The sequence below is a fragment of the Echeneis naucrates genome, chromosome 4 (genome assembly GCF_900963305.1).
Source record: "Echeneis naucrates chromosome 4, fEcheNa1.1, whole genome shotgun sequence".
Classification (NCBI taxonomy): Eukaryota; Metazoa; Chordata; class Actinopteri; order Carangiformes; family Echeneidae; genus Echeneis; species Echeneis naucrates.
The window spans coordinates 2,483,844-2,509,230 of NC_042514.1; the positions used below are offsets into that span (position 1 = coordinate 2,483,844).

The following is a 25,387-nucleotide window of genomic DNA, read 5'->3' on the forward strand; positions in this document are numbered from 1 at the left end:
TAATCAAATTCAACACACACAACGACTGGACGGCATCCATTAGTTTGTAAGAAGTCAGATTGTGTTGAAGTCTATGGGAAAATGTCCCTCCTCAGTAAACATTTTCCTGATGATCTTATGGTCTCAGTTTCTAGTTTCAAGTCTTCAACACAACATGATACTCCATTTAGAGGAAAATATACCAGGAAGCTGGAGATGGATTAGGAGGTGCAGTTACTGTATGATTGACAGGCTGTCAATCAGAGTCCAGAGCTCACTCCTCCTCAGCTCCACATTCTCCTCCAAACTTTGTTTCTTCTGGTTTCCAAAAAGGCAAGATGGCATTTCCCAAATTCTGTGCTGTAGTCTTCAAACTGATACGTCCTCTTGGTTCAGTTGATTTTAATCGTACAGATTTGAGCTTAATTATGAGACAAACACATTTTTGAGGTGTATGAAGTAATGTCGCTGTCAGAGAAGAGCTTCATCATCCTCCTCCTCCTCTGTCTGCAGGAGAGCACCACTCAAAAGAGTGTAAATGTGAACGTGGACGTGAACAAGCAGAAGATGAATCTGAGAGCAAGAAATGACCATTTTATCCTGGTATGCCTTGATGGTGTGAGCATGTTGTTTTCCCATCAGCACTTTCAGGGGTCAAGGCCAAACGATGTTGTTTTTCTATCAGCTGCCTGCCTCTGTAAATTTGAGTGAAAGAAATAGGTCACATCTGATTCTCCCCTCAGAAAACAAGAGCATGGCTGCAGGTTTGTATAGTGACAAACTGGAGGCTTCCCTGTTAGCTTGTGTTGATTTTTTTTCTTAAACAGTGCCTTCTTAACATTTGGCCATGAAAAGTGTCCTGTTCTCACACACAATAGAAACAAAACTGCCATCTCAGGTAAAGTCTCTAAATAACTGAAACAAGGGAGCGGGAAAATGTCTGTTTGTATTTTTATTATCCATGAAACATAAAAAAAACACTCATTGATTGAGGTAGAACATGAGTTACTGTATCTGCCTCTGTCACAGGAAGCCCATCTGTGAAGCTACTTTCACACTGATCTAAGTGGGAGGTTATCAGCCCTTTAAAACTATATTTCCAGTTTCCAGCAGTTAGTTCCTCTCTCAGGGTTAGGCTGACACATTAAAGTTAGTGTCTTAAAGCTGCCAGTTAAAATGGGTTAGTGTATAGAATACCAATAATCATCACCTATATATTTCAGTTTTTAAATTCAGCTTGTTGCATCACTTCTTATCTGATGACCACATTTTAGCTGTTTTGGGTTCCCTTTGTTATCGTTACAAAGGGAGATTGTTTGTCTTCATCTAAACTGATAATTTTGTAGAAATTCTGTTGAGTTTTTGTATAAATACTAAATAAATATGCAAGTAACAATGACAAGAACACTTACTGTTTGGAGTGATCTACGTTTGAACTATTTAAATCTACTTTTTAATTCAACCTTAGACGAACTGCTCCAGATCAGACTGTCAAATGATAAAGGAAAGAATGAATATTAAATGATTAAATCTGGAACAATGACTGCAACTTCCACCCCTCCCCTTTGATAAGGCTTTTGTTTTGAGGTTGTAAAGTGTGATTATTGATAAAGTTAAAGTGAGGTTTGAGTATTCAGTCTCATGGAACTCACTTTGTTAGAAGACTCGATAAGGTTGAGGATCATTTACTTTTATCATCTGAGTTGTGGAGAGTACCATTTTTTTCTCAGAACAGTGAACTATCAATTACATTTAGAGAATAATATGTCAGTCTTCGATGATTAAACTCTGGAGAAATCAGCTCCAGGATGTTTTTGAAGGAACTTTATTGATTTAGCGTCTTGTTTATTCTTGGATGTCGTCATTTGCCTTTCTTTGGCCCTGCTGATGGCGTGGTGCATTCAGGTGTATGCCTGTGGTTAATTACCTTCTGGAAATTAACCTGTCTAATGCATATTGATTGTTGACATATCTTTGAATCTTGGTGCTTATTCAGCGAGCACAGCCACAAAACTCAAAAGTGGGTCAGTGTGCGTAGCCCTGCTGTGGGATGTAGTGCTTCCTCACCTTTTGATATTTTTTTCCCCCTCCTCATACTTTCAAAGGAGCCGTGGCAACATGCTTTCTTCATCCACGTGTCTCTGCTAAGAGTCATCAGCCCCACTTTTCCTCCAAAAGCCAGAGAGGGGGAGAGTAAACAACCACAGATTACTCAGATTATTTAACTGGTTAGGTGATGTAGGAAAATAAAGTGACTGCAGGTGAACTCAGAGAGAGCAGCAGGAAGGAAGCATGAAAATGAACACAATCAACATTTGTTAGAACACAGGGAAACAACCAAGAATTATTCAATCAGTTATTAATTAATCTTGTCATTATTTTCTTGATTTATTGTCAGGAAAAGGTGAAAAATAAGATTGATTTATTTATTTATTTATTTATTTATTTATTTATTTATTTATTTTAAATCGCCATGTGATGCAGAAAAGCTGAGAATAGCACATTTGTGGCATCTTTTCCCAAAACAGTTATGTTTTTCAAAATAGTTCCTGCTCATCTTTTTGGTTGATCTAACCGGTGCAGCCCTGAGAGGTACAGATGTCTTTTGAATCCAAAATGGTGGTGCCGGTACACTGTGGTCCAGAACGCAACGCCAACCACAGACGTGCACAATCTTGGTCAACAAAAAAAAAAAAAAGAAAGAATCTGAATAAAATGATTGCCATCTTACAAAGGCAGTAAAGTCCTTCCTGATCCTCATCTGAAGGGTTTATCTAATGAGCATTCGAATGATCTTATCTCATCATCTCAGCGCCTGAAGAAATGCTAATGCGGCCACTTACACTGCAATTTTCATATTTTAAATGGAACTGGTGAGCACTACAGCTGCAGAAAATGTATGAGGGCCCTTTAGGAGCACCTGACCAGCAGGGGCCCTGATCTATGAAAGCAAAGTCACGATCCTCCCAACAAGCAGGAAAAATGATTCCCCTATGTTGGACTCCTCCTCCTCAGTCATCTGGAATGGGGGAGTTACAGTTCCCATGGTAGATATACACCGGCCCGTCGCAGCGATAATACAGCTGAAACACGTCTCCGTAGCCGTGGTCCCTCCACCAGGTGCACAGCTGCCGATTCCAGCCGCAGGCCAGCGAATAGAACAGCTCGGGATGCTCCATGCCAATCATGGTGAAGAAGTCTTGGTCCCCAAGGTGGCCCCTGAAGCGATACTGGTCGGTCAGTTTGGCCACGTTGCTGGGCTTCAGCAGCTGGTTGTACAGGGCTGAGGCCCTCATGGCTTCCAGGTCCAGCAACATCACGCCACTGTTGAAGCCTGGGAGGCCGTCGGGAGCAGGCTCGCCCACTTTGGTCTGAGGATTCTCCTTCCGATACTGCCAGAAGGTGTGTCTGCAGAGAGGAGGGAAGAGTTCACGGAACATTAGTCACCAACACTGTGAGTTTATCAGCAAACTGTGGGGAGCAGTGAATAATTTACAATATCACCTTTTTACTTTTTTAACGCCAATCAGTTCAAATGAAATAGATCATTCAGCTGTAACGTTGTGAAAAAGCGCCTAATGTATTGTAGACCTGGTGCTTTAGACCTCCGACGCTAGCAGCAGATCCTTTAAGTCCTGGAAGTTGTGAGCTGGAGCCTTCATGGCTCTGGACTTGTTTGTCCAGAACTGATTGTTGTTCCTCGCACTGCTGTTGCAGTGAGGCAGGGAGTGTTTATCCTGCTGAAAGAGGCTAGCTTTCCCAGCTGGACATTGTCCAAGCATCACATCAAGCTCCGCCAGCTTGTCTTTTTCCCATAATGCATCTTGGTGCCATGAGATGCTAACGGACTGGGAGCGTCCTACTTAAACACCAACTTCAGGACTAAACATTCACCTGCCAACTGGGGGATCCCTCCCACTGACTGGTATCCATGGTAGCGAGGTAATTAATGTTATTCATTCACCTGTCAGTGATCATTATCTTCTGGCTTCGCCTTGAACATCATTACTACTTTTCAACCTTTCCGCAAAAGCTGTCTCACGAGCTCCAACTTCTTATTCAGAAGTAATTTGTTTTTATTTTTTAAATATTTATTATACACAACACACAGTGTGATGACACCAGAGACAAAATTTATTCGTGAAAAAGCTCATAAAACTGAAAAGTCAATTGCCTTCGGGGTTGGATTTTCCCTGAAAAAACAAACAGAGCCATTTAAAATCTCTTAAATGTGGTGAAGGAACAGCTGGAGTCAATAATGGAGGAGTCATGATATCAGCTGCAGCATCATATTTTATGTAACTCCGCTCTGCTGGAGTATTAACTGTTACCAAACCCTCACTAAGCTCCCCGCTGTCTGCTCATGACACCCAAACAAAGACTCAAACAAATTACAGCACAATTGGAAGATGCAGAAAAAGTCAACCACTCTGTGGTAGAGGGATTATGGTTTGAGGAGCTGTACACCATGAGGGTGTTTGGCTGCCAGGCGTCGAGCAGAGAGAGGGGCATCTCTGTTTCAGCCATTTGCTAAACAAACAACACTGTGGCCAACAACAGGAAGAGAGCTGGTCCAGGACTGTTGGAGGCTCATGCCAGCTCGGCACCCTGTTCTGCCAAAACACCAACTCTGGAGTAGCTCGGTGACACACGGGACTTCATTCAACAAACATTTGTACGCACAGCTTTGATTTACACACAACTAAGACCTTCTGTAGACTGTCTTTATATCTAAAGGTTTCCTAAGAAAGGTACATTTTAACCAAATGTGTACCTTCTGACTAACATGCAAATCTAGAAATGTAATTATAGAGGAAGAGCTTCAGATTTAAAGGTGAACAATCATCAAGGGCATCAAGTGAGAATGTGTCGAAAAGAAAATGCCCATGTGGTCACCTTGTGGTGACCACATGGGCACGGTCAGGTAAAAGGAATGCCAATCAGTGTTGAGGAAGAGACATGAAGTGAGGAAAAAAATGTGATCGTTAAGATTGAACACGTTGATGTTGTGGCGTTGAGGGTGCCTAATTAAACAGGACCGTTTTTAAAGTGGGACAAGATGTTGAAAGAATACTGAGCATCGGGACCAAAGAGAGGAAGGGAGATGTTGGACAAGAGCCAGTTCATTTGACTAAAGCTGGAACTGCATCCAGAAACAAACAAACAAACAAAAACAACAACTCCTCCTTGTTGTTGTTAGTCGTCTCCTGATGTTTGTGTTATTTGTGTGTGTGGTTCATTTCACCCCAGAGAAAGAACCGAAAATGGAACAACTAATAAAAAAAAACTCAACTGTGGTTTTTATATTTTCTATCAAGTCTTTGGGGAACGCTGGTTTTCTAAGTTGTGCCTGCATTATTTTCACTTTTCAGGTTTCAGGCTTCAAGACACTACAAAGTGCTCTTTTCTATATTTTGACTACCAGATGGTGGGGCGACGTCTTGTTCCTTCCCAACAGGAGGATAAATATGAATGAGTAAACACAAGCTCCACTCAGAAACTGTGGGAAATTTACATAGAATGAAAATACTCAAGCTACAGTGGAGGACAACCTCTCTCTCTCCGCAGCTCAATTAAACCCGGTGGGAGCGGTGGATTCTCTGAGTCACACTTTGATATTATTACTGACCTATATCCAGCAGCTGGAGATTGTCAACACAGCTTTATACGGTCTGTCGCTTTAGCAGCTGGGGACTTGTGGCCCCTGAGAAACATTTCTCATCTTTAAGGAATATTCTGGGTGTACGTGCCCGCCGACACGGTCAGCAAGGGAACGTTTACATTTACTCTGAGTTTTTCCATTCCTGCTGTTATGACACAACAATGTCTGAAGTGAATGAAAGCACATTTACTTCAGATACAGAAATGACACCACACTGATGAGATGAGACACAACAGATAAAATTAAAAGTGGAAAAAGAAATTCCAGAGGACATCTGAATTTCGACAGGTGGATCAGGTGTAACCTTCTGTGCTTATTACCTTATCTGTTCATGTCTGCTCAGTAAGAGATGACTTGATGGGAAAACTTTGATTGATGTAACTCAGACTGTATTCGGTAATTCAAAACCAAAACTGCGGCTGATAATAGAGAGAGGATGACGCCTCTGGGTCTGAAAAGTGAAGCCAACGCTGGAGAGGCTTGAACCTGAGTCTGTTGGAAAATACAAAACAAGATGGCCGACAAACTAGTGACTTAACATCAGCAGCCCACAAACCGACAGTTGACATCACACCTCAAATAAATACCAGTTCATCTTTTAAAATAGAAATGATCAGTTCATCGTTATGCCTTTCTATACAACTCTTTTTAAATTTTAAACATAAAAAATACATTGTCAGTCTTATTTAGGCCTGCAGGTTTTCCATCATCATTGAAACAAAATTTTGGAGAGGATTGATACCTATAATATCTGACGTATAAAACTACTTCAATTCAATTAAACTCAAACTTGGCATGAAACCGTCTTGGCCAAACTAACTAAATATACCTCCAAGCACTCACAGAAAGTGCAATCACTAAATAAATTTATTACAGTGACATCACCTCCAAGTAGATATATTCAGAATGTCAGTCTAGTGTTGATGAAGGTAATTAAGTGAAAACGGGATTTGTGTGACTAAGATCTGTGCTGCACTGTAATTCTCAAAGAACTAAATAACTATTGAGAGAAGAGCAGTGCTTGATGCACAAAGGCTGATTACACCCCTGAAACATACGATATTGCACACCTTTGTGTTGTTTTCTCCCTCATTTTGAGCTTGGAAAGAGTTTGGCTGTCATTATAGTAAGGTCTGGTGGAGGACACGTGGATTTGGTTTGGTACATGAGTCACTCCGGCCTTTGAGAAATCATGAGATTTGATCGACGGCTGCAGATTGCAGCTCTGCTCTGCCTTCAGTTTTTTCTGTTCCTTTGTGCCAGCACATTCAAACTAGACTCAGTCAAACCAGAGACTTAACCTCTTTCTGTGGCCTAAATCACAACTCCGTCAAGTGCTTCGTCTCCTGCTCTGCCAGTTCACGGCTCCAATGTCTCCTGCCTCCAGTTTTTACTGCCAACCTTTCAAGTAAATTGTCTCTGTCCTCCCTTAGGAAAGAATGAAAAGCATTAGCAGGTGATGGGAACATAGTGTGCTGCCATCGTATCCAAATGTGTCCTCCGCAGTGTTCACTGCTGCATCAACACACTGAGGAGAAACCAGTTCTGGGCTACACAAACAAAACGTCTGGTCCTTTTCAGCATGTCGCCAAATTAACAAAAAGAGGAGCCTTCAAACGACGACAATTTACAGTGAGCCTGATACGGAACCATCTGACTGACTCTGTAGAAACTATAAAGCTCATTAATATGTGGGCTGTATCATACAGTGCTGACTCAAAGACGATGCCTCCCATTGGGTCTATGGTGTTCTGACTGTGTCTCCTATGCACGTTGGTCTTTCTTCTGGGTTTTAAAATACCACAAATGCAGCTGCAGAAAAAAAGAAAACAATCACAAGGGTATTTTTTCTGATAATGAGCTTTTCGGAGGCAGGATGTGCTCTGAATGCAGCTGGTGGGAGGATGTGTCTCCTGCATAATGCTCCGTCCATTAGTACCAAAAAACAGAGTGGGAGTTGAAAGCCCTCTGCACTCAACACAGGAAAACACTCCACTGGAGAAAAGGACAATACCAACTATCAAAGATTTGGTTATTACTAATTCCATTGGTCACCGGTTTACGACTAACGAGCCATTTTGCTGGTCTTAAGGAAGCAGATTGGATCATATTTTCTCCTCTTCCTGGATTATCATCAGAATAAATGGACTCCGAGTGTTTGTCATTGCAGGGAGGACACATCACCTTTTTATCAATTTCACTGGAAAATGAAGCTCCGAAGACTTCCTGGAATCATCCTGTGGCCCTCTAAACTTTCACAGTAAAACTTGTGCCATATCACTCAGATTCAGGATTAAGATTGAACTGAAGGAAGGACAAAAACAACAACGCTCCTGACACGATAACAAAATAAAGGCTGTCTTCATCACCTCATGGGCAGGAAAAGAAAAGGTGAAAACGCTGAGAGAACAGTTTTGGACGACACAATGAGCTGAAACTTTAAATAAGGGAAATTTTTGTCAACCTGTCTGTGTTTTACACACGTGCAAACTTTTAATTGTCGTTGCGACCACATGATGCGTTCCCTGCCCTGACATGCCACAAACAATCCTAATTTTTTAAAGATACAATCTCTAGGAGTTTCTAAATGGCGGGGACTCCCCTAAAACCCTCACTGGTTATTGGTCATGCTGAAACACATTGGATATATTCTTCCTGGTTCAATATACAACACAGAGGTATAACGTTAATACACTGTGGTGTGCTTATTTATTTATTGAGACCTTCTTTCATAATTCAAGTGATGTATTTTGCCAATTTATGGTTCAATTTGTAAATTTTAAGTGACATTTTAATATTCAAGTGATGACATTTAAATGATGTATTACTATAATTTAAGGAAGCGAGTATAACAGAGCCTCTTCAATCATAACCACAATGTATAATGTAGCAGGCAGAGACTGTGTCATCTGCCAACTCCTGCCTGCTTACAAGAGGAAAACCCATCAGCTTCCACCTCATCCATCCTGGGGTGACGTCGTCGGATCAGCTGAGCATTAGAATTAGATCAGCTCAGGAGCCAACTGTAAGGGATGAGCTCCAAAAGTAGGCTCAAATTCCATCAAGTTCATTTTGGATAATAATTTGAAGTAATGTACTCAGTCTCAGCACAGCAGCACAGATGAAGTTTCCAGCAGGATACAGTTTAGTTTCAAATAAAAGCAAACAATTGATTTAATTAGTTTTCCCCGAAACTTCTTTTCTGTCATAAAGTGAAACATGAGCCATTTCAAAATGTGCCCCGATACTCTCACCTGTCAGATTAGTTTCTTCGCTTATACTCATTCACTTTGCCATGAAATTCCTGTATATTCCTACAAATTTACTACCAATACTAACTGCCAGGATTGCAATATCCTTGAGAGTCTTGATGACATAAATCCAAACTTCTGTCAACACTTATTGATTTCCTCTAACAAGAAGAAAATTTCTGGTCCTGGAATGCGTTTCTCTGAGCGTGCAAACTGAAATGCACCCACACAAAGAGCTCTTCTTCATCACACGGCATCCCAGGACAAGGACCCGCCGCTCTACGCCGACCAGGAGACAGCTGTGCCGGTTTGCGAGAGAACTTTGTTGACATCCGTTACATTTGAAGCAGCGAGACCGCTCATGCTTAGAGTCACGATCTCCTGCTCCACTGCCATTTGATTTACGGAAGCAGTGTCTGGGCACACAGGAACGGCATTAGCAGGGGATTCCCAGGGTCAGTTAAACACTGAACCACAGCTGAGATACAGATCTGTTTAGGGATGTTGGTGCCAGCTGAAGTCTGCCAGGAAAACTACAGCTCCGGTTCCAAATCTGCTCCCTCAGAAAACCTGACATTAGCAGCGTTTCATGACATCCTGCAGCAGGTACCATATTATTACTGTGAGATCACAAGACATCAGGGCACTTCTAAATGTGTAATTTAAACAATCTCACACTTATACGGAGGCCGATTTGTTTAAACAGATTGACAATCTACGTAAGAGACAGTAAAAGAGAAACAACAATCAAAGCGCATATAAAACAGTTGTGTTGAAACTCTGTCTGTGAAATGTGACATGGAAAAGTGAGATCCTCAAATGCTTATCGGCTTCACAAACAGAAAACTGAGTCACAGATCTCTCTCTGAAAGCTGTACATGCTCACACATCAGATTTTTTTTTTCATCTGTCTATGGGCAGGCCTGTTTACACTTGAAAATGAACATGCAGATTATGGATCTCTTTGCAAAAATAATATTGATTTAAATCTACATTTAACACAGTGAACAATCACCAAATGGACTTCAGCTTTCAATTTCGAGCCACCATTTAACCCAAAGGTGCAAAACAACAAGCTCTAATGACGTAAGTATTTAACTGTAAAAATAACTTTCAGGGAAATGAATGTGGTAGATCGTTGAGAATACGACAAAATGTAAGAGGATTCTGATAAGTTATAAGTGAAGCGGTTGAGCACGCAATATAACTAAACTGCATGAACTTTCCTCAGTAAAATCAAATTTCATTCAGCCTCTGGAAACACAGAGGAACCACCTGCATGTGTCTATCCCAGCGAGCAGCTGCTACTGGAAACCTCCCACCTGACCTCGCCTCACGTAATCTAACTAAACCCCCCCCCCCAAAAAAAACCATACGACACACACACACACAGTTACAGTGGCGTCCTGTTTTGATGCTGTGTCTGGCTGGAAAACAGTGAAGTAGTCTAAACGGATCAGGCGTGTTTGTTTTATTATCTTGGAAAAGGAAGGAAAAAAAAAAAAATCTGCCAAGGAACAAAGCTTTAAAGTCGGAGTCTCTTGTTCGTGCACACGCACAAACACATGCACACGCAATGGCCAACAAATTGTAAGCCTTTTTATTCCCAATTTACTGAATGACTGCACGTTTGTGCTGATAGGTGAGTTAAGAAGCAGGAATTTGATGTACGATTCCCAAAAGCGTTAACAACTTCCCAGACTTACTGCGCTCATAGACGAAGTTTATCTCAGGTCGCGCAAACCATTCTCCCTATCTAGTACATAATATTCAACATGTCTCAGTGATGTGCGTCAGTGTTTTATGTTGGTTTAAACACAAGCAGCTGCTCAACAACTTATTTTTGCAAAGACTGCAAAAATCAGGAAATCGAGTTTTACAAATGAGTGAAAGTATCTTAGCAAGACCTTCTCAACTCTCAGTAACTGATTCACATACATCCTTCCACTGCGCAGATCTCTAGATTACAAATTGTGTTTTTAAGGACACAAACTGTTGTGCGAGCACGCAGCTTCAGAGAGCTGGGGCCACTGAGGGGCGCCGTATCCTGGAGTTGTGGTGGGTTCAGTACAGTTTGTTAGATCAGATTGTTTACTTTGTGCAGACAAGATCTGACAGAAGACCCGAACAAATCAACAGTAGAGGATTCTGCCAAATCCTCCACTATATAACTATTGATTTCCTGTGAAGGACTTCAAATACTTAATTCACAGAAACTTAACATCATCCCGTCAGTGTTGCACCAACTTGACGTTGCGAAAAGTGACCTCCGATTCTGGATCTGTCTCTAAGAGGAGGAAAGACAGATCACACAAATTTATGAATCAATGTCTGATAATTCTGATCCAGATCAATTTTAAATCTATTTCTTCCAACTCAGTCCTAATAAGGATATTAAAATGAGCTGATTCTGAGCAGGCTGTGATTCATGGTTGGCTGCCGTTTGGGCCTTTTTAATATTTATCTAATCAGGATCAGAGTTTCATGTTTCCAGATAAGCAGATCAACAGCAGCTCAGCGTCATCATCCTCCGTCCTCCGGTTCAGTTACACCTTCTGTTGTAATATTCAACCTATTCTCCTGGGAAATAATTCAATAATATGATGTTGGTGCTTAAACTGACTGACATTCTCCATAAATTGAATTTTTTTTCGTTTGTTTTCTGCCAAACACACCTAACATGGGTAAAAGCTGAAAATGGTGTGCTCTCACAAATCAAAGGCTCCTCATAAAACTAATGGTTCATTCCTATCAAGTCTTCAAATCTCTCCATGCACACAGTCAGGACTGCATTTTGACTTTATTTTCAATTTGTGCAATGAATGGAAAAGCTGGAAACAAAACTCCAAACATCTCCAAAAAAGCTTTTAAGCGTTGAGGATACAGGAACAATCTTCAAATTAATCCATGAAACAAACAGACATTTCTGCTTGTCTCTTGTTTTGCCTGTTAAATATGTTTTGCTTATTTAATTTAGTCATCTGATTCTATTTTCTTTCTCTGCAAGAGAGTCCAAGAAATGGTTCAACGTGCCATTACAATTCTTTTAATTTCTGTTTTGGTTCTGCGTGACAGACTTCTGATGTTCATTTGGGACTGCAGGAGAAAATAACTAAATATGGAAGTGAAGCCCAGAAACTAATAATAAAATCCATCTGAGGTCAATGAGCGACTGAGAAAATGTTCACGTAGCCGCTCTGAATAAAATAGAGCATAAATCTGACAAACAAAATTCTCTGGCAGCTCAAATTAGACGCCGTGACTCTTAATGTCCCTCAACTCATTTCTCACATTCTTCCTCTGTAACTTAGCCTTTAGTATTTCATATTATTTTATCCCCCCTTACTGTTTTACATATTTACTTCCTCTTTTTTGCTTGCTAAAATGATGTAATTATTTTTTAGGAAGACATTGCAAATTTAGTCGAACTGATCTTTTAGCATTTAATGAAAAATAAAATGGCTTACTGCTTTAGGTTTTTATTATGCTTTGGTAGCTTTAAGAGAAGTGCTACCAAAACCAAGAGATTATAAAAGTTATTTTATATATATATATAATTTCATTCAAAAGTACAGAATTCAAGTCCGCCTTTGGATGGATTGTCAATTCTTCAACCCTTAAACGTCGTTCCAGCCACTCCCAGATGTGCTGCTAATCTTTTACACATGATGTGCACAGTGGAGAGAGAGGAAACATCGGAGAAAGACTTGCAGTAAAGGGTCCAGCTGATCAGGAGTCTGTTAGTACCGACTGAACCATCAGAGCAGCCCTGAATCTAAAAACATGATAAAACTTAAATGTCAATCATTCCCACCACAGATGTTTGGTCAGACACACCGTCACCAGGACTTTTATCCTGACAGATGCTGGAGAACATCCGGACACTTCAGCTCTGAGATGAGAGCACAGACTCAAAACTGTCTACAGCATGTCAGGTGGATATCAACAACTGACAAAACAGGAGCATGCTTCAGTGCTGTCTCTGTGTTGGAGACGTATCACACACTCAAGGACAGCAAACACACAACTGCATGATTTTCTAAGAGCCTGAACATTTTATATCAATCCAGTTCCTTCAAAAAATAAAAATCCAGTGTACTGAACAGTAGTCAACTTTATTTTAACTAATGTTAGCAGGCTGTCAAAAGAGCTTATACACCTGTAAACCCAAAGTAATGCAAAAATAACCAACTATCAAAAATGCTCATTAATCCACCCATTAATTTTCTTCCTACTCTCTGAGTCCAGCTCAGACCAAAATGTTAGAAATAATTGTCCCTGGTGGGATTGTGTCATCTTTGAAGGCTGTTAGTGCACGTGTTGTGTGCACGATGTCTACCTGTAGACTGGCTGCATCTCTCTGGTGATACCGATTACCGCTCCTGGAGGAAACTGGTCAAACTCTTGGAAGAGGTCCCTGATGTTGGTCCTGTATTTCAGATCCAGGTCGAGCTGCACAATCCGCGTCAGACCTGAAACAGGAAGAGCCATCAAATGAGCAACTCAATTAATGTGATATCGGCGAGTTTAATTCCCTCAGCGCCGCTCTTGGTGATCGCTCTGATTATATCAAACCGGCTGCTAAGAGCCTGCAGGTGATGACTTCTGCTTAGCTTTGATAACCGAGACAAGGATTTGTTTTTACCAGCTCAGGATCATTTCAGCTGCTGATGGTCTAACGAGCGAAGATCACATGACTCCTCTTCAGTGGCTCCCTGCTACATTCAGGACTGATTTAAAAGGTTTTATTGGCGGCTCTGCCCTAATTATAACTCAGGTTTCATGACATGGTATGTGTCAGACCGAGAACTGAGACCTGCTGAAAGAGGCCTGCTGGTCCTGAAACTCTCCATCATCCTTAAAATCTCTTATTAAAACTCATTTCTACATTTTAGCTTTGAGTGATGTCATATACACTTTATTTCAATTCAATTTTTAAAAATGATATCGTCATACAGACTTACTGCCTCCTTTGACCTACTGTCAGTTCTTATTTCCCATCATGAATGATTGTGATGTTTTGTTTATGGCGCTCTACTTGGACCTGTGTGCCTTTGAGTCCCAGAGATGTGCAGATGTCCGTAGCTGGTCTTACATAAGATGATTTTAAAACTAAGAAAACCTTAACCTTAAAACCTGTTGTGAATGGATAAAAAAAAAAAAAATCATTAACAAAGTTTAATATATGACCAAAAAAGAAAAAAAAAATCATTTCCACAAAATGATACCAGGAAATGTTTTTAAGTTTCTCTGTCTTTGGGGGACTCTCAGAAGTGATTATGCAGAGCTGAGTCTGACAGACTCTTGGAAAGCTTCACATATATATTATATGGCTCTGCAGCTGAGTTTGACATTTACTTGCATGATATTTTGAATAATAATAATAAAAAAAATTGAATCTGAAAGAAAAAAAAAAAAGAAAGTTGAGAATGCTATAAAAAGCATTAAGTGCAGGTTTGTGTTTGACAGCTGGGAGCAAACACTCAGTAAGTGATGAACACTCCATCTCGTTGTTTGTGCAGAAAATCATAACAGTAACCAGGATATTCAGGCCCTCATCTGTTCATTGTTTCAGCTTCCTATGTTTTGCTGGTTGGCATGGCGATGAAAGGATGGGAAATACTTGGGAATGGTACACCATGAGCACAACGTTATTGCTGAGCTGATGAAAACACTTGCCATGTCAGCATGAGAGGAGCTGTCGAGGATGATAGACTGAAGTTCAAGGGCACTAAGAAATGAAAAGGAGGTAAATTGGAGGTACTCAAAAATAAAGAACTTTGTAGTTCTGTCTGTTGAGCTCCTGATTGCCTTGATGATGTCGCACATCCTTCAAGTACATTAGGTTGCATCCATCCTAAACTATATCAAATATATGCAGAATCACAACCTGAATAAATGATTTATAAGGCCCTGCTTCCACTCTCAGCTTCATGACCGTTTTTATTATTTCATCCAAATTTCAGTCAAATAAAATTTCCTTATGATGAACATGAACCTGAGTTACATCTCTCTGTGTGTACTGTTTTGAAGCAGAAAAACGATGCCATGGTGTTTTGTCTTTAATGGAGCTGGCGTTCGCCAAAATCTGGATCCTCTGATTCAACATTTTGCATGCTTCCAGCATACCTGTGTACAGTTTGACTATGTTGGACCATAATCAGTGGGACTGTGAATGGCCAGAAAATTCCAGATGTCCCTTTTTCTGCTGCCAACAAATATAGAAAAACTGAGTGGTAATTACAGAGAAGTAAATTTCATTAATGATGGGAGTTGGATTCGGGCCCTGCAGATGATTTGCGGATGGGAAAAGTGACACCTTACACCTGGAAAAACGTTTACTGATCATTTACTGAAGTTATTACAGAATGAATGTTTTGAGTGTCATTTATAGCACCAAACTGGATTTTATTTTTGTCTATAGCTATGCATCAAAACACACAAAAGCCTGAATAATAATAATAATAAATAAATAAATAAATAAATAAATAAAAGGAAAAAAAAAACAAAAACGTGTGATAGAAACCTATCACTGTGTATCTGGTTCTGTCTTAATGTTAAAATGACAAAATAAATAAATTATAAAGTGCAATTCAGCAGCGTAACACACACATCTGAAGTGAGTGGAGATCAGAGCTGGACTGTAAATGCGCAAAGCGAACGAGTGGAAAAAGACGACTCAGCAGTACGGCAGCGACCTGTTTTCTGAGCTTTCCAAACAAGGAAGCCGCCGCCACAATGCCTTCATGTACTGTGGCAACAGAGAGGGGCACAGGGGGGTAATCTCCGAGTGGTCAGCGCTGTTTGTTTGCACTAATGGGGCTTAACTGGTGGGAGGCTAACAGGAAGAGGGTCCTCAGTTGTTTTAACAGTGTGATGTGGTGGGCTTGATGTTATAGATCAGTGACTTCACACTAAATCTTATGAACGTGAAACTAAGGGCAGAGTTTTAAATAACAGCATGAATGAGTGTGATGACATTTGAGGAAATGTAATCAAACATTGTGGCTGATGACCATCATTTCAATTCTGCTTTTTACTCCCAAAACTCCATGTGCAGAGTGACAATGGAATGAACTGAGTCCTGCTTTATAACACACTTTCATTTCAATAACCACTAAACTATCTACAGGCATGGTCAAAAATATCAATTTTACTGCCCTTATCAATCAGATATGTGCTGTTTTCTATCTATCAGAGGTAATCTGTCCTCCAGCAGGACAACAACTGGACAAATACTTCTAAAAGCGCTCAGAAATGGTCCAAGATAAAGGTTCAGAGTCCTGAAATGGAATTGTTCGAAAATCTCAAAGCAGCAGTTGGAAGAAGGCGCCCTGCGAATCTGAGAGACCCGGAGCAGTTTGTAAAAGAAGAGCGTGAGAAACTCATTCATGGTTACAGCAAGAGAGTCTTTTCAGTTCTCCATTCAAAAGGACGGGCCAATAATTCTGTCGGGTCCATTTTTAGAGTTTGCTGTGAATAAGTAGGTGAATGGCAGAGTGTGTAATTGCAATGATTTTTTTGTATTTCTTGGCTTGGAAGTCCCAGCCGTAATGCGGAGTGTGATCTGGTGGATGGAGAGGTTCCAGTCCAGTTCAGGGCACTGCCGAGATGCCCTTAAGCAAGGCACCGTCCCCCGAGTGCACCGAGCAATGGCGGCGCCTTCACTCTGAAAACTCTCCACATGTTTGCATAATTTATGGGGCCCCTGTGTGTGTGTGTCTGTGTGTAAAGTGTAAAGGTGACGGTGTTTTTGGCCTCGACTGTCAGCTGCTGGATGAAGTGCTGAAATAGAAATGACACTGGGTTAAAATCAGGTGTGTGGGTGCAGCACTAACATCATTAGGACGGCTTACATCTCACCTGAGGCTCCGGTCAGGTCGGACATTTGTAATCAACTAAACCAACAGAGACGCCGTTATCTAAAACACTTTTCTTTTTTTTTTGTTTCCAGACAGAAAGTGGGTCAGCGTCATTAGGCCCTTAGATCAGTCTTGATGTAATCACTTACAGCCTCTTTGTGAGGGTCAGTGTTTTCTGCTTTTAGCAGCAGTCATCTTCTCAAAAGGAGACCATTTGAAATTCATTTTCCTTCTGATGATTTCTCCTTCCTGTAAATGCTAAGATGCTTCCCGTGAAGTGACAAAATAAAAACACAAATTAACTTGAATCTTCACTGTGAGAAAAAGCTCAAAAGTTGCGTGTTGGGTTTATTTTTATCCAAATAGGATTTTTTTTTTCCTGAACTAAATTTTTTCACAAATTAAACTTACATTTTTTTTTTATCTAATAATAATCAAATGAATTCAATTATAATTTTCAACTTTTTTTCCAAGAAAAACTGGCCAGTAGATTAAAATTAAGCTCTTCCTGTGTAGTCACAGACTCAGAAGCTAGTGTTTGCTGAAGTTGGTTTAAGTGGTGATGAATGATGGATTAGAACAGCTAATTAGTTCCACATACCTTCTTTCTCATTTGAGTAAAGCAATTCACACATTAGCATCAGCTCCACTTCTACCTGAGGTGGAAAATACAGGTCAAGGCTTTTGAAGAGACTCATGTCCCAACATGCTGAGACCTCCGGTGGGGCCGAAAACCCCACAACACCTCTCTCCACGAACAAAAACAGTTTCTTAGGAACCTTCTCGTTAATTACAGCAGGTTTCCATTGTGCAGTTTTATTTGCTGCCCTCTGAGGACAGATGGTGGGAAAATTGTCTTTTCTCCACTTGACTGCTTTCATTTTGGCTTATGAGCTTGTCATTGTTATGAGATACAGCTGAACATCTGACAAAATAATATTATCTAAAAAGATCTACTTATTAGCTTTGCACACATCAAACACAGCCCACGCAGAAACCTTCCAAAGAACACATGCCCTTTTTCTGATGAAGATCATGAGGCACAGAAAAAAGCTCCAAAACGTCAGGATCATTGTGTCGAGCTTTCATTCTCATCTGCCAAGCATTTTATGTGCAATATCTCAATCAGGACATCATAATTCAGCCTAATAACATTAAAATACAGATTTCCCTTTCATGTTGCAAAGAATCTGTTCTTTTCTGAAAATCAAATCAAACCTGCTGAAATCCACATCTCTCCCATCACGAGTTAGAAAACAGGGCAGCCACCTCTCCACTCTCTCTGTTAAGACAACCACATTATGCCCTTTCTACATGAAAGCCGGCTTTAAATAGAAATGCGTGACCACTTGGATGCACGGAGCAGACGTGTGGCACATGTGGTCGATCAATAAGCATTTTAGTGAAGCAACGCGAGACGCCACCAGACACACAGCTCGGGTTCAGCTGTCGTACAAAAACACCCAGTGCCAGCCTGGCAACGTGTGCAATGTAAAAACTCATTCAACAGAAAGCTGGAGGGGATCACAGGGGTTGTCTAGAATCTAAACGTAGACGAAACAACTTCAACAACAGTGGAAACCTAATAAAGCTGGAAAATCCAGATCTGAGCTCATGCAATTTAATCTGATTCTCGGTGCAGCCATGTTTGGGAGTGGCCAGCAGTAATATGCCTGAACCATACCCACAGAGAATCTGGGATGTGCGTGAACACTATTCAACATAACAGTATGGATAGAATTTGCAGCAAATAAACATACTGAGATGTGCAGATACATCAATCATTGTGCTGTGTGTATCCTGAGCTACGCATCTTTCTGGGCCTTTTGGCTCCAGCCTTCCAGTTTTTGCCTGGAAAATCCTGCGACAATGTCTTCCCCCTTTCTTTTAGTTCATCTTGTGCACTGTTTACACTCCACATGTACATATTGTGACACAGTGAAAATGATGCTCGACTGCGTTTTGGCATCTAAAACACAGTTAGGGTCAGAGACTTTAATCTAACTGGTATCTGTCCGAGAACTAGAGACTTATTCATCCTTTTATATCCTCTAGAGTCAATTATTACAACACTCTTCTCACTCAAACAACTAAAATGATTTGACAGCTACAGCTTATCAAAATTCTGCTGCTGTGGTTCTGACTAGAACCAAGGAAAGAGAGGTTTCAGAACTCTTCACATGTGCCCCACTTAGTGTCACCAAGGCACTAGATGTCCGGTGTAAGAGCCCAACAGGTCTCTATTATGTGGAGGAACCCAGAGTTAAATCTAAACTTAAAGGGTGAAATGTGTCTCAGCTGCACAATGAATCACTTCAAATCAGCCCAAACTGCTGCTGGCTTTAAGATGAAGCTGCCTTCACTTACTCCTTTTAATCTTCCTAAAGAGCAAAATTAAAAGGGGAAACCAGATTATTATGCGTTTTATAATCTTTGTTTTTTAGTCTGATCTCTAATTATGCTTTCCACCTCTATTTTTCTTTGTTTCTTTAATTCCTGTTGAGCACATTGAACAGCCTCTGTGTTGGATAATGTGCTTTAAGCTTGGCTGGCCTTTGAAGAACATGAGAACAACACTCTGATATTTTACTGAAATTACAATACGGTCAAGTGCAATATCCAAATGTCTGGGGCGGTGAAGGCCCGGGGCTAAAAATCATCATTCCTACATTTGAGGGAAAATCCCTGTTTGGTACAAGAACCAACAAACAAACAAACAAACAAAAGAAAGACAGTATTTGTTTTTCTTTTTCTGCAAAAAAATAAAAAATAAATAAATATGAGCTTTCCAACTAAAATCATGCTGAGAATCGCACTCACGACCTCTGCCAAATTTTTTGCAATATAATTTTTTGCAGCCATCGTCGCTGTGCAGGCTGAGTTACAGTTTGAAAACATTTCAGTGGGATGTGTGCTGCCCTTTGTGCCTTGTGTCTGTGCTTTCTATTGATCCAAACTGGAAGGCCTAATGGTTTGGTTCATCCGTGGATTGATGCCCCGTGCTACACACCCACTGACGTGAACCATCGCAAACAACAGAGGCGACCGCTGCCATCGGTCAGCGCCAGCACAGGGGGCACTAATGTGGGCGGGGGTGACACAACACATCCGTCCTTTCTGACTCCCCAGGGTCTCTGCAGCGTGCCACGTGTCTGTTAGATAGTGCCCATACTGCCTTTTCCTGCTGTGCAAAAGCTAAGAAGGGAGCAACTGAGCGGATTTACAGCACAATCAAAACACAGTACAGCGTTTTAACTCTCTTCGGGCTTTTGCATTTTTAATTCAGCGGGGTCTTTTGTTTATATTTGCATATAAACACTAATTTTAGTAGAAGGGGGAATATGGTGCCTTGAAAATGATATCTTGTTGTTAAAGCTTTTAATGTTTATCCTTCAGAAAGGATTCCACCCTAAACTGACTGAGCTATGTCATCTGTCAAAGACACGACACTTTGTCTTACTTTCAGGCATGATGTGATGCATGGCCACTGACAGGAAGAAGATGGCGTCGCTGTAGTAAGCTCCAGAGCCGGCGCTGAAGTGCTTCTGCATGGCCTCCACAATAGGGAAGAGCTTCTGTGTGAGAACCACCACATCGTGAAACAACACCTGTGGGGGATGATCGACAAGGTGAAATCACAGAAGCACAAACATCTCCAAAGTCAGTTGTAATTTCATCCAAGACTATGAGGAAAGTGCATTTCTTGTTAGTCATTGCAGACCGTGAAGGAGAAGCCGAAATAGAACGATCTGGTCTGTGGAAGATTTCTGCTTTGTGTCTCTTGGTACCGTTCAAAACTTTTCATTTGAAACGGCATTCCTCAAGATCCATGTTTGTTTTTTTATGATGCTACATTATCAGCACCAAAGGGTGACGCCACGGTGGGTTGGGTCAGACAAGTCATTCTGATCTACCACACAAACCGTCAGATGTTTCTCCATCTGGGCCTCTGTGAGATTTAAACCCCTCACCCGCTGAGAGGCAGCAGTTTTTGTTCTGATCATGTACGGCACAGATTAGTGAAAGACGATTTTTAGAAAAAAAAAACAAAAACAAACAAACGGTAAGCACTACTAATCTTTAAATCTTTTCCAGGAGGAAACGGGGCAAACAGGACAAGGTTTTTCAAGCTTGACGTCAGTGTTTACGTTAGAGGCTTCATATAAATGCTGTGAAATATGGAGGCTGCTTTATAAAACAGACATCAATACTGACTTTTTTCCTTTTACAACCAGAGTTATCACCAATGCTCATCAGATAAACGGCAGTTTAAAGGCTCATATAGATCCACCTATGGAGACAATCAATAATGTCGCCAAAATAATGTCCTAAATTGGTAATTCTGCAGATTGTAATCCACCAGCTAATTTAAAAAAAAAAAAAAAAAAAAAAAAAAGCTTGCTAGTATAAGGAATATTAACCCTTCACTCCTCACCTGCTTTGGTTTAGTAAAGCTTTCTTACTCATTCACAAAATGAAAGGCCGGAGGAGAGCAAATGTTTTATTTACATCAGTATGCTATTTTTAGGCTCATGCATTTAAATGTGGGTGTTTATATTCTCAAGATTTCCAAAAGTCTTGATGATGACAGCTAAATATCATTATATGATATTCATATAATATCTACACACTCCTGCTGAGAAGAGCAGGATTTTGAACTGGGAATCGGATGACAACACGAGCGCACACACTGCTAAGTACGTTGCATGAAAGACGGCCAGCAATAATGAACACAGCAGCCAGGCAGCGCGACACCACAGGCTATTTACAGCCAACATTGAGCGGGTCATTGAATTTTCAGCTGTTGTGATGGATGCTAGAGTTCTTGCATAATCACCGTCTTAACCTTGCGTACCTTTAGCATTAATAATCAAAGGAAATAAGAAGAAAAGGGACGTCAATAAGCTCAAATACAAATCTTGAGTCAGCTTGTGTCGGGATTTCTCTCCATTCATGTTTCTCTGAATGTGGAGAGGTAAAGCAGTTATGTCAGTCCACGTTTAAAAGCAGTGATGTAGAAACACTGGAGCTGCAGTTTTCAGGTATAAACCAGGTTGAATATTTGGAGCGTGTTAATTTGTGAACATTAAAAATAGTTAGGCGTTAAGGAAGTAAGCAAGGCAACAGCATCAATATGACTGGAAAAGCTCAACACAAATGTAAGAAAACCTAAATATACACATATATTAGCTGCAAGAAGCTAAAGTCAGCCGATGTCAGCGTGACGGATGTGTGTCTCCTATAGCAGCCTCAAAAATCTGGTATTTCTCAGGTTCTGCCTTGAGCCCTCATCATAAATATTAACAGCACCATGGCCTCAGGGGATTCTGCAAACTTAAACTTATATCTTCTAAATTATGCATCTCTGACATTTTTCTGGCTCAAATTAGGAGATACCACTGGCCAAAAAAGTGTTACTTTTTGCTTAGATTTTTGGCTATTGGCTTATGGTGCGTTTAAGTAAGAACTTTTGCTCTGCCAATAATTTGTGCTATCCATGTCCTCCAAAAGTGTTTCGTGTCTTGGCTTACGTCCGCACTTATACACAGACTGATTATTAGTATTGGCTAAGGAATAGGGAAGGGGTGGGCACGAGGAGATAACCTCCAAATGCCAGTGTGGGCTGTATTTTTGAGACCTTATCTGGTCTATCCTGGTATCAAACTGCTACCCCAACAGATCTGTTTTACACATGAATGTAGCAGGTCTTGCAGGATTTCGCCTGCCCAGATCAAACAAAGACTTCCAGCTGCGCTCTTAAAAGAGCAGTGAAAGTGCCAAGATGCCAAGCAGAGCAAACCTCCAACCGATCCGAGGCACGAATGGGATCAGGCTGAGATACACAGCAGATGTTGTGGTTGATTAGACCAAAAAAAAAAAAAAGATTAGGCATTCCTCAGAGGAAGGGGGGTGGAGGAGTCTGACTGGTGAGGAGGATTAACGATGGGTTAAATCATTTCTGAACAAATTTATGATCTCTTGCTCTGTGACAAACATAAAAGGGGGAGAAACGAAGCAGCACATTGGCTGAAGCTGAAAGAGCAACTCAGAGGGGACAGTCTTTGCTGGCGGGGTCACAGTTGGGGGTTAATTTTTTGCCAGGCCAACACTGCCCCCATGTGTTTCAACCAGAAATCACATCTCAACCACATCTATTGACACGTTTTTTCCTTATCAACTGTATAAATTCCAAAAATGTCTAAAAGAATATCCTCAAAACTGAGAATCTGAAATGACTGAATATTTGGTTTAGCGGTTAACAACCTATAAAATATTTGCCAACAGATTTTCTCCAAACTGACCAATTGATCTCTGAGATGATTATTTCAACAATCAACACATTATTATTATTTTTTTTTTCACTGCATACCTCATATTTAAATGTGGCGTCGACGAGAAATTCCTGCAGCATCTTCTCTCCCAGTTCCTGACTGGCCTGGTCGCTCACAAAATGGAGCACCAACACCTCCCCCTCCAGAAAGCGTCCGTGCTTCACCATAGACAACATGGCCAACCTGAACTTGTCCTGCAGGCTCCGGCTTCTGTCCACCTTGGTGAACATCATGAGCGCGTGGTAGCGTTGGTTGGTCGGCTCACCGCCTTCTCTCTTTGAGGCCAAACCCTCGCTCCCTCCTCCTCGCTCCTCAGATTCATCTGTGTGCGAGAGCCTGGTGTCCACAGTCAGGTCTGCATCATTTCTGTTGATGTTGTGGCTGGCCTGGGTCTGCTTGATCCTCTTTGTGGTGCTGGAGAAGTTCTGCTTCTCAGAGCCGAAGTAGTAAAAAGCTACAACGGCAAGTGCAGCGGCCAGCAGGAGCACAAACTGATAGGACCTGAAAGTACTGATCCTACCCATGATTCTGGCTGTCAGTCGGAGGATGCCCATATCTTCCTGCAGGCGTCATGAGAACGGGGGTGTCAATGAAAAAGTATTCACCATTTTGGGTCCTTCCAGTTTATGGTTAGTTTGTCTCCAGTTGCAAAAAATTTCCTGTTAGATAAAGAATAAATCTTTTAGTCTGTAAAGAGTAAAAAGTTAATCAATTTGTTAAATAAATTTATCCCACTTCTAGTCAAAAATAGTGAAAAGAAGCTAAATCTGATTTACTACATTTCTTTTTTGAACACGTAAACAGTAAAATATATATAAGTGTAACTAATAGTATTGATGCTGTATCTTACAAGTGTTGATAAAATGAAATTTAAACCTCATAAAATATCTCACACCGTTTTTATAACAAAATGCTTTTGACATCAGTGGGATATCTTAGAAATCACTGATTGTGTCTCATCTCCTTTTAAGACATTTGACATCTGAAGATAAGTTCACCTTAAAATAACACTTACTGTTGAATTGGTGATTTATTGACCCTTAAAGAATAAATATTATGAATGAATAAAAGCTGGTCCGCTCTGACACCACAAACCAAATCTGTCAATAATTATAGTTTTATTTTCTCCTGAAATCACTGCAGGTAAACTGCAGTCGGTCCACTTGCCTGTCTCACGTTGCAGCCCCATCCTGACAGCTTGTCCGTGGATTCCACACCCTCCTTTTGGAAACGGTGCCACGTTTAACTGATCAGACTGGACTTTAACGGCTCCGGTACCGACGACAGAAGCTCATATTTTGGACATTAATAAGCAGAACTAAAGAAAATGCTGCAGCAGCAGCAGCAACCTGTTGACGTCGCTCGGCTAACAGGATGCTAAGCTAACAAGCGGCGACTTTGCGCCCAGATGCGGGCCGGTGATTCGCCCCTCTGACTGGCCGCCGTTCGGCCGGTTAACAATCAAAGACGTGCACCGGCGTACCTCTGTCGACCCGAAGCTGCCTCCGGTGTTTGCACGATGGGGTGATTTAACCGGGCAAAAAGGGGTAATAACGTTTGTTAACGGCGGCAGCTAGCTCAAGTTAGCAACAAGGTCCTGTGACGCAGCCTTGACCACGCCCACTAATGCTCCGCCGCATTCAAATCGTGCCGCCTTTAATTACTGTCGGGAAAAACGAGAACCTGTCATTTTATTTAATTTAAGACAGGCCGTAATGTTGTATTTAACCTGTTATCATTCCACAATGCAAAATCAACATTGTAATTCGGGCGTGTGCAATTACTGTGAAATCCAACTGTCTATCCGGCATCTGTTTATTTTAATTTCATATGCTTATGTGTCGTATTGGCTAAATTCTGCTTTACTGATAACTTCTTTACAGTGTCTCTATTTTACTTATATTTGCGGTTACCGTTGCTGTACTTTGCAGCTTTAACGTGTGAATTAATAAATAAACAATGGGGATTCTGCAGAAATGCCAGAACCTCATCTGAGCTTGCCCTGCACAGAATATTTTTATTTTTAGTTTATTTTATTAATGTATTTATTTTTTGGGTGGGGGTGGGGGGGGGTTAATATTTCAGATATTGCTGGCTCCTTATTAACCCTAAACAGAAATCCAACCTAATTAGGACTCATGACTTTAACAGAAGGGAGTCTTCTTTCACTATATCTGGAATTCCTGTGAAAAAAACAAGTTTATTGAATTTACTATATTTACTCTCCTCTTGAGACCCGGGAATTATTATTATTATTATTATTGCTCTGAAGTGGACATTCGTTTTTGCTTGATTCCTCCC

The 25,387-nt window shown here is 40.9% G+C and overlaps 1 protein-coding gene across 1 annotated transcript; it reads right to left on the reverse strand.

Moving 5' to 3' along the window:
* Window positions 1–963: 963 nt before the first annotated feature.
* Window positions 964–24,765, reverse strand: xxylt1 (xyloside xylosyltransferase 1). The gene is made up of 5 exons (XM_029500370.1): window positions 24,254–24,765; window positions 23,125–23,745; window positions 20,215–20,362; window positions 13,232–13,364; window positions 964–3,387 (listed from the first exon to the last, which is right to left on the reverse strand). The coding sequence occupies exons 2-5, from the start codon at window positions 23,638–23,640 to the stop codon at window positions 2,991–2,993; spliced, it is 1,194 nt and encodes a 397-aa protein (XP_029356230.1). The 5' UTR covers window positions 23,641–23,745; window positions 24,254–24,765; the 3' UTR covers window positions 964–2,990.
* Between the last annotated feature and the right edge of the window lie 622 nt (window positions 24,766–25,387).

What these genes read in the sequence shown, in the direction of transcription:
- xxylt1 (XM_029500370.1), bottom strand. Translation starts at nt 23,640, where the DNA reads ATGGGCATCCTCCGACTGACAGCCAGAATCATGGGTAGGATCAGTACT. An exon ending in ACGCCACATTTAAATATGAG is followed by an intron (nt 20,363 to 23,124) that starts GTATGCAGTGAA and finishes CATCCCCCACAG; the next exon opens with GTGTTGTTTCACGATGTGGT. An exon ending in GCATCACATCATGCCTGAAA is followed by an intron (nt 13,365 to 20,214) that starts GTAAGACAAAGT and finishes TTCCTGTTTCAG; the next exon opens with GTCTGACGCGGATTGTGCAG.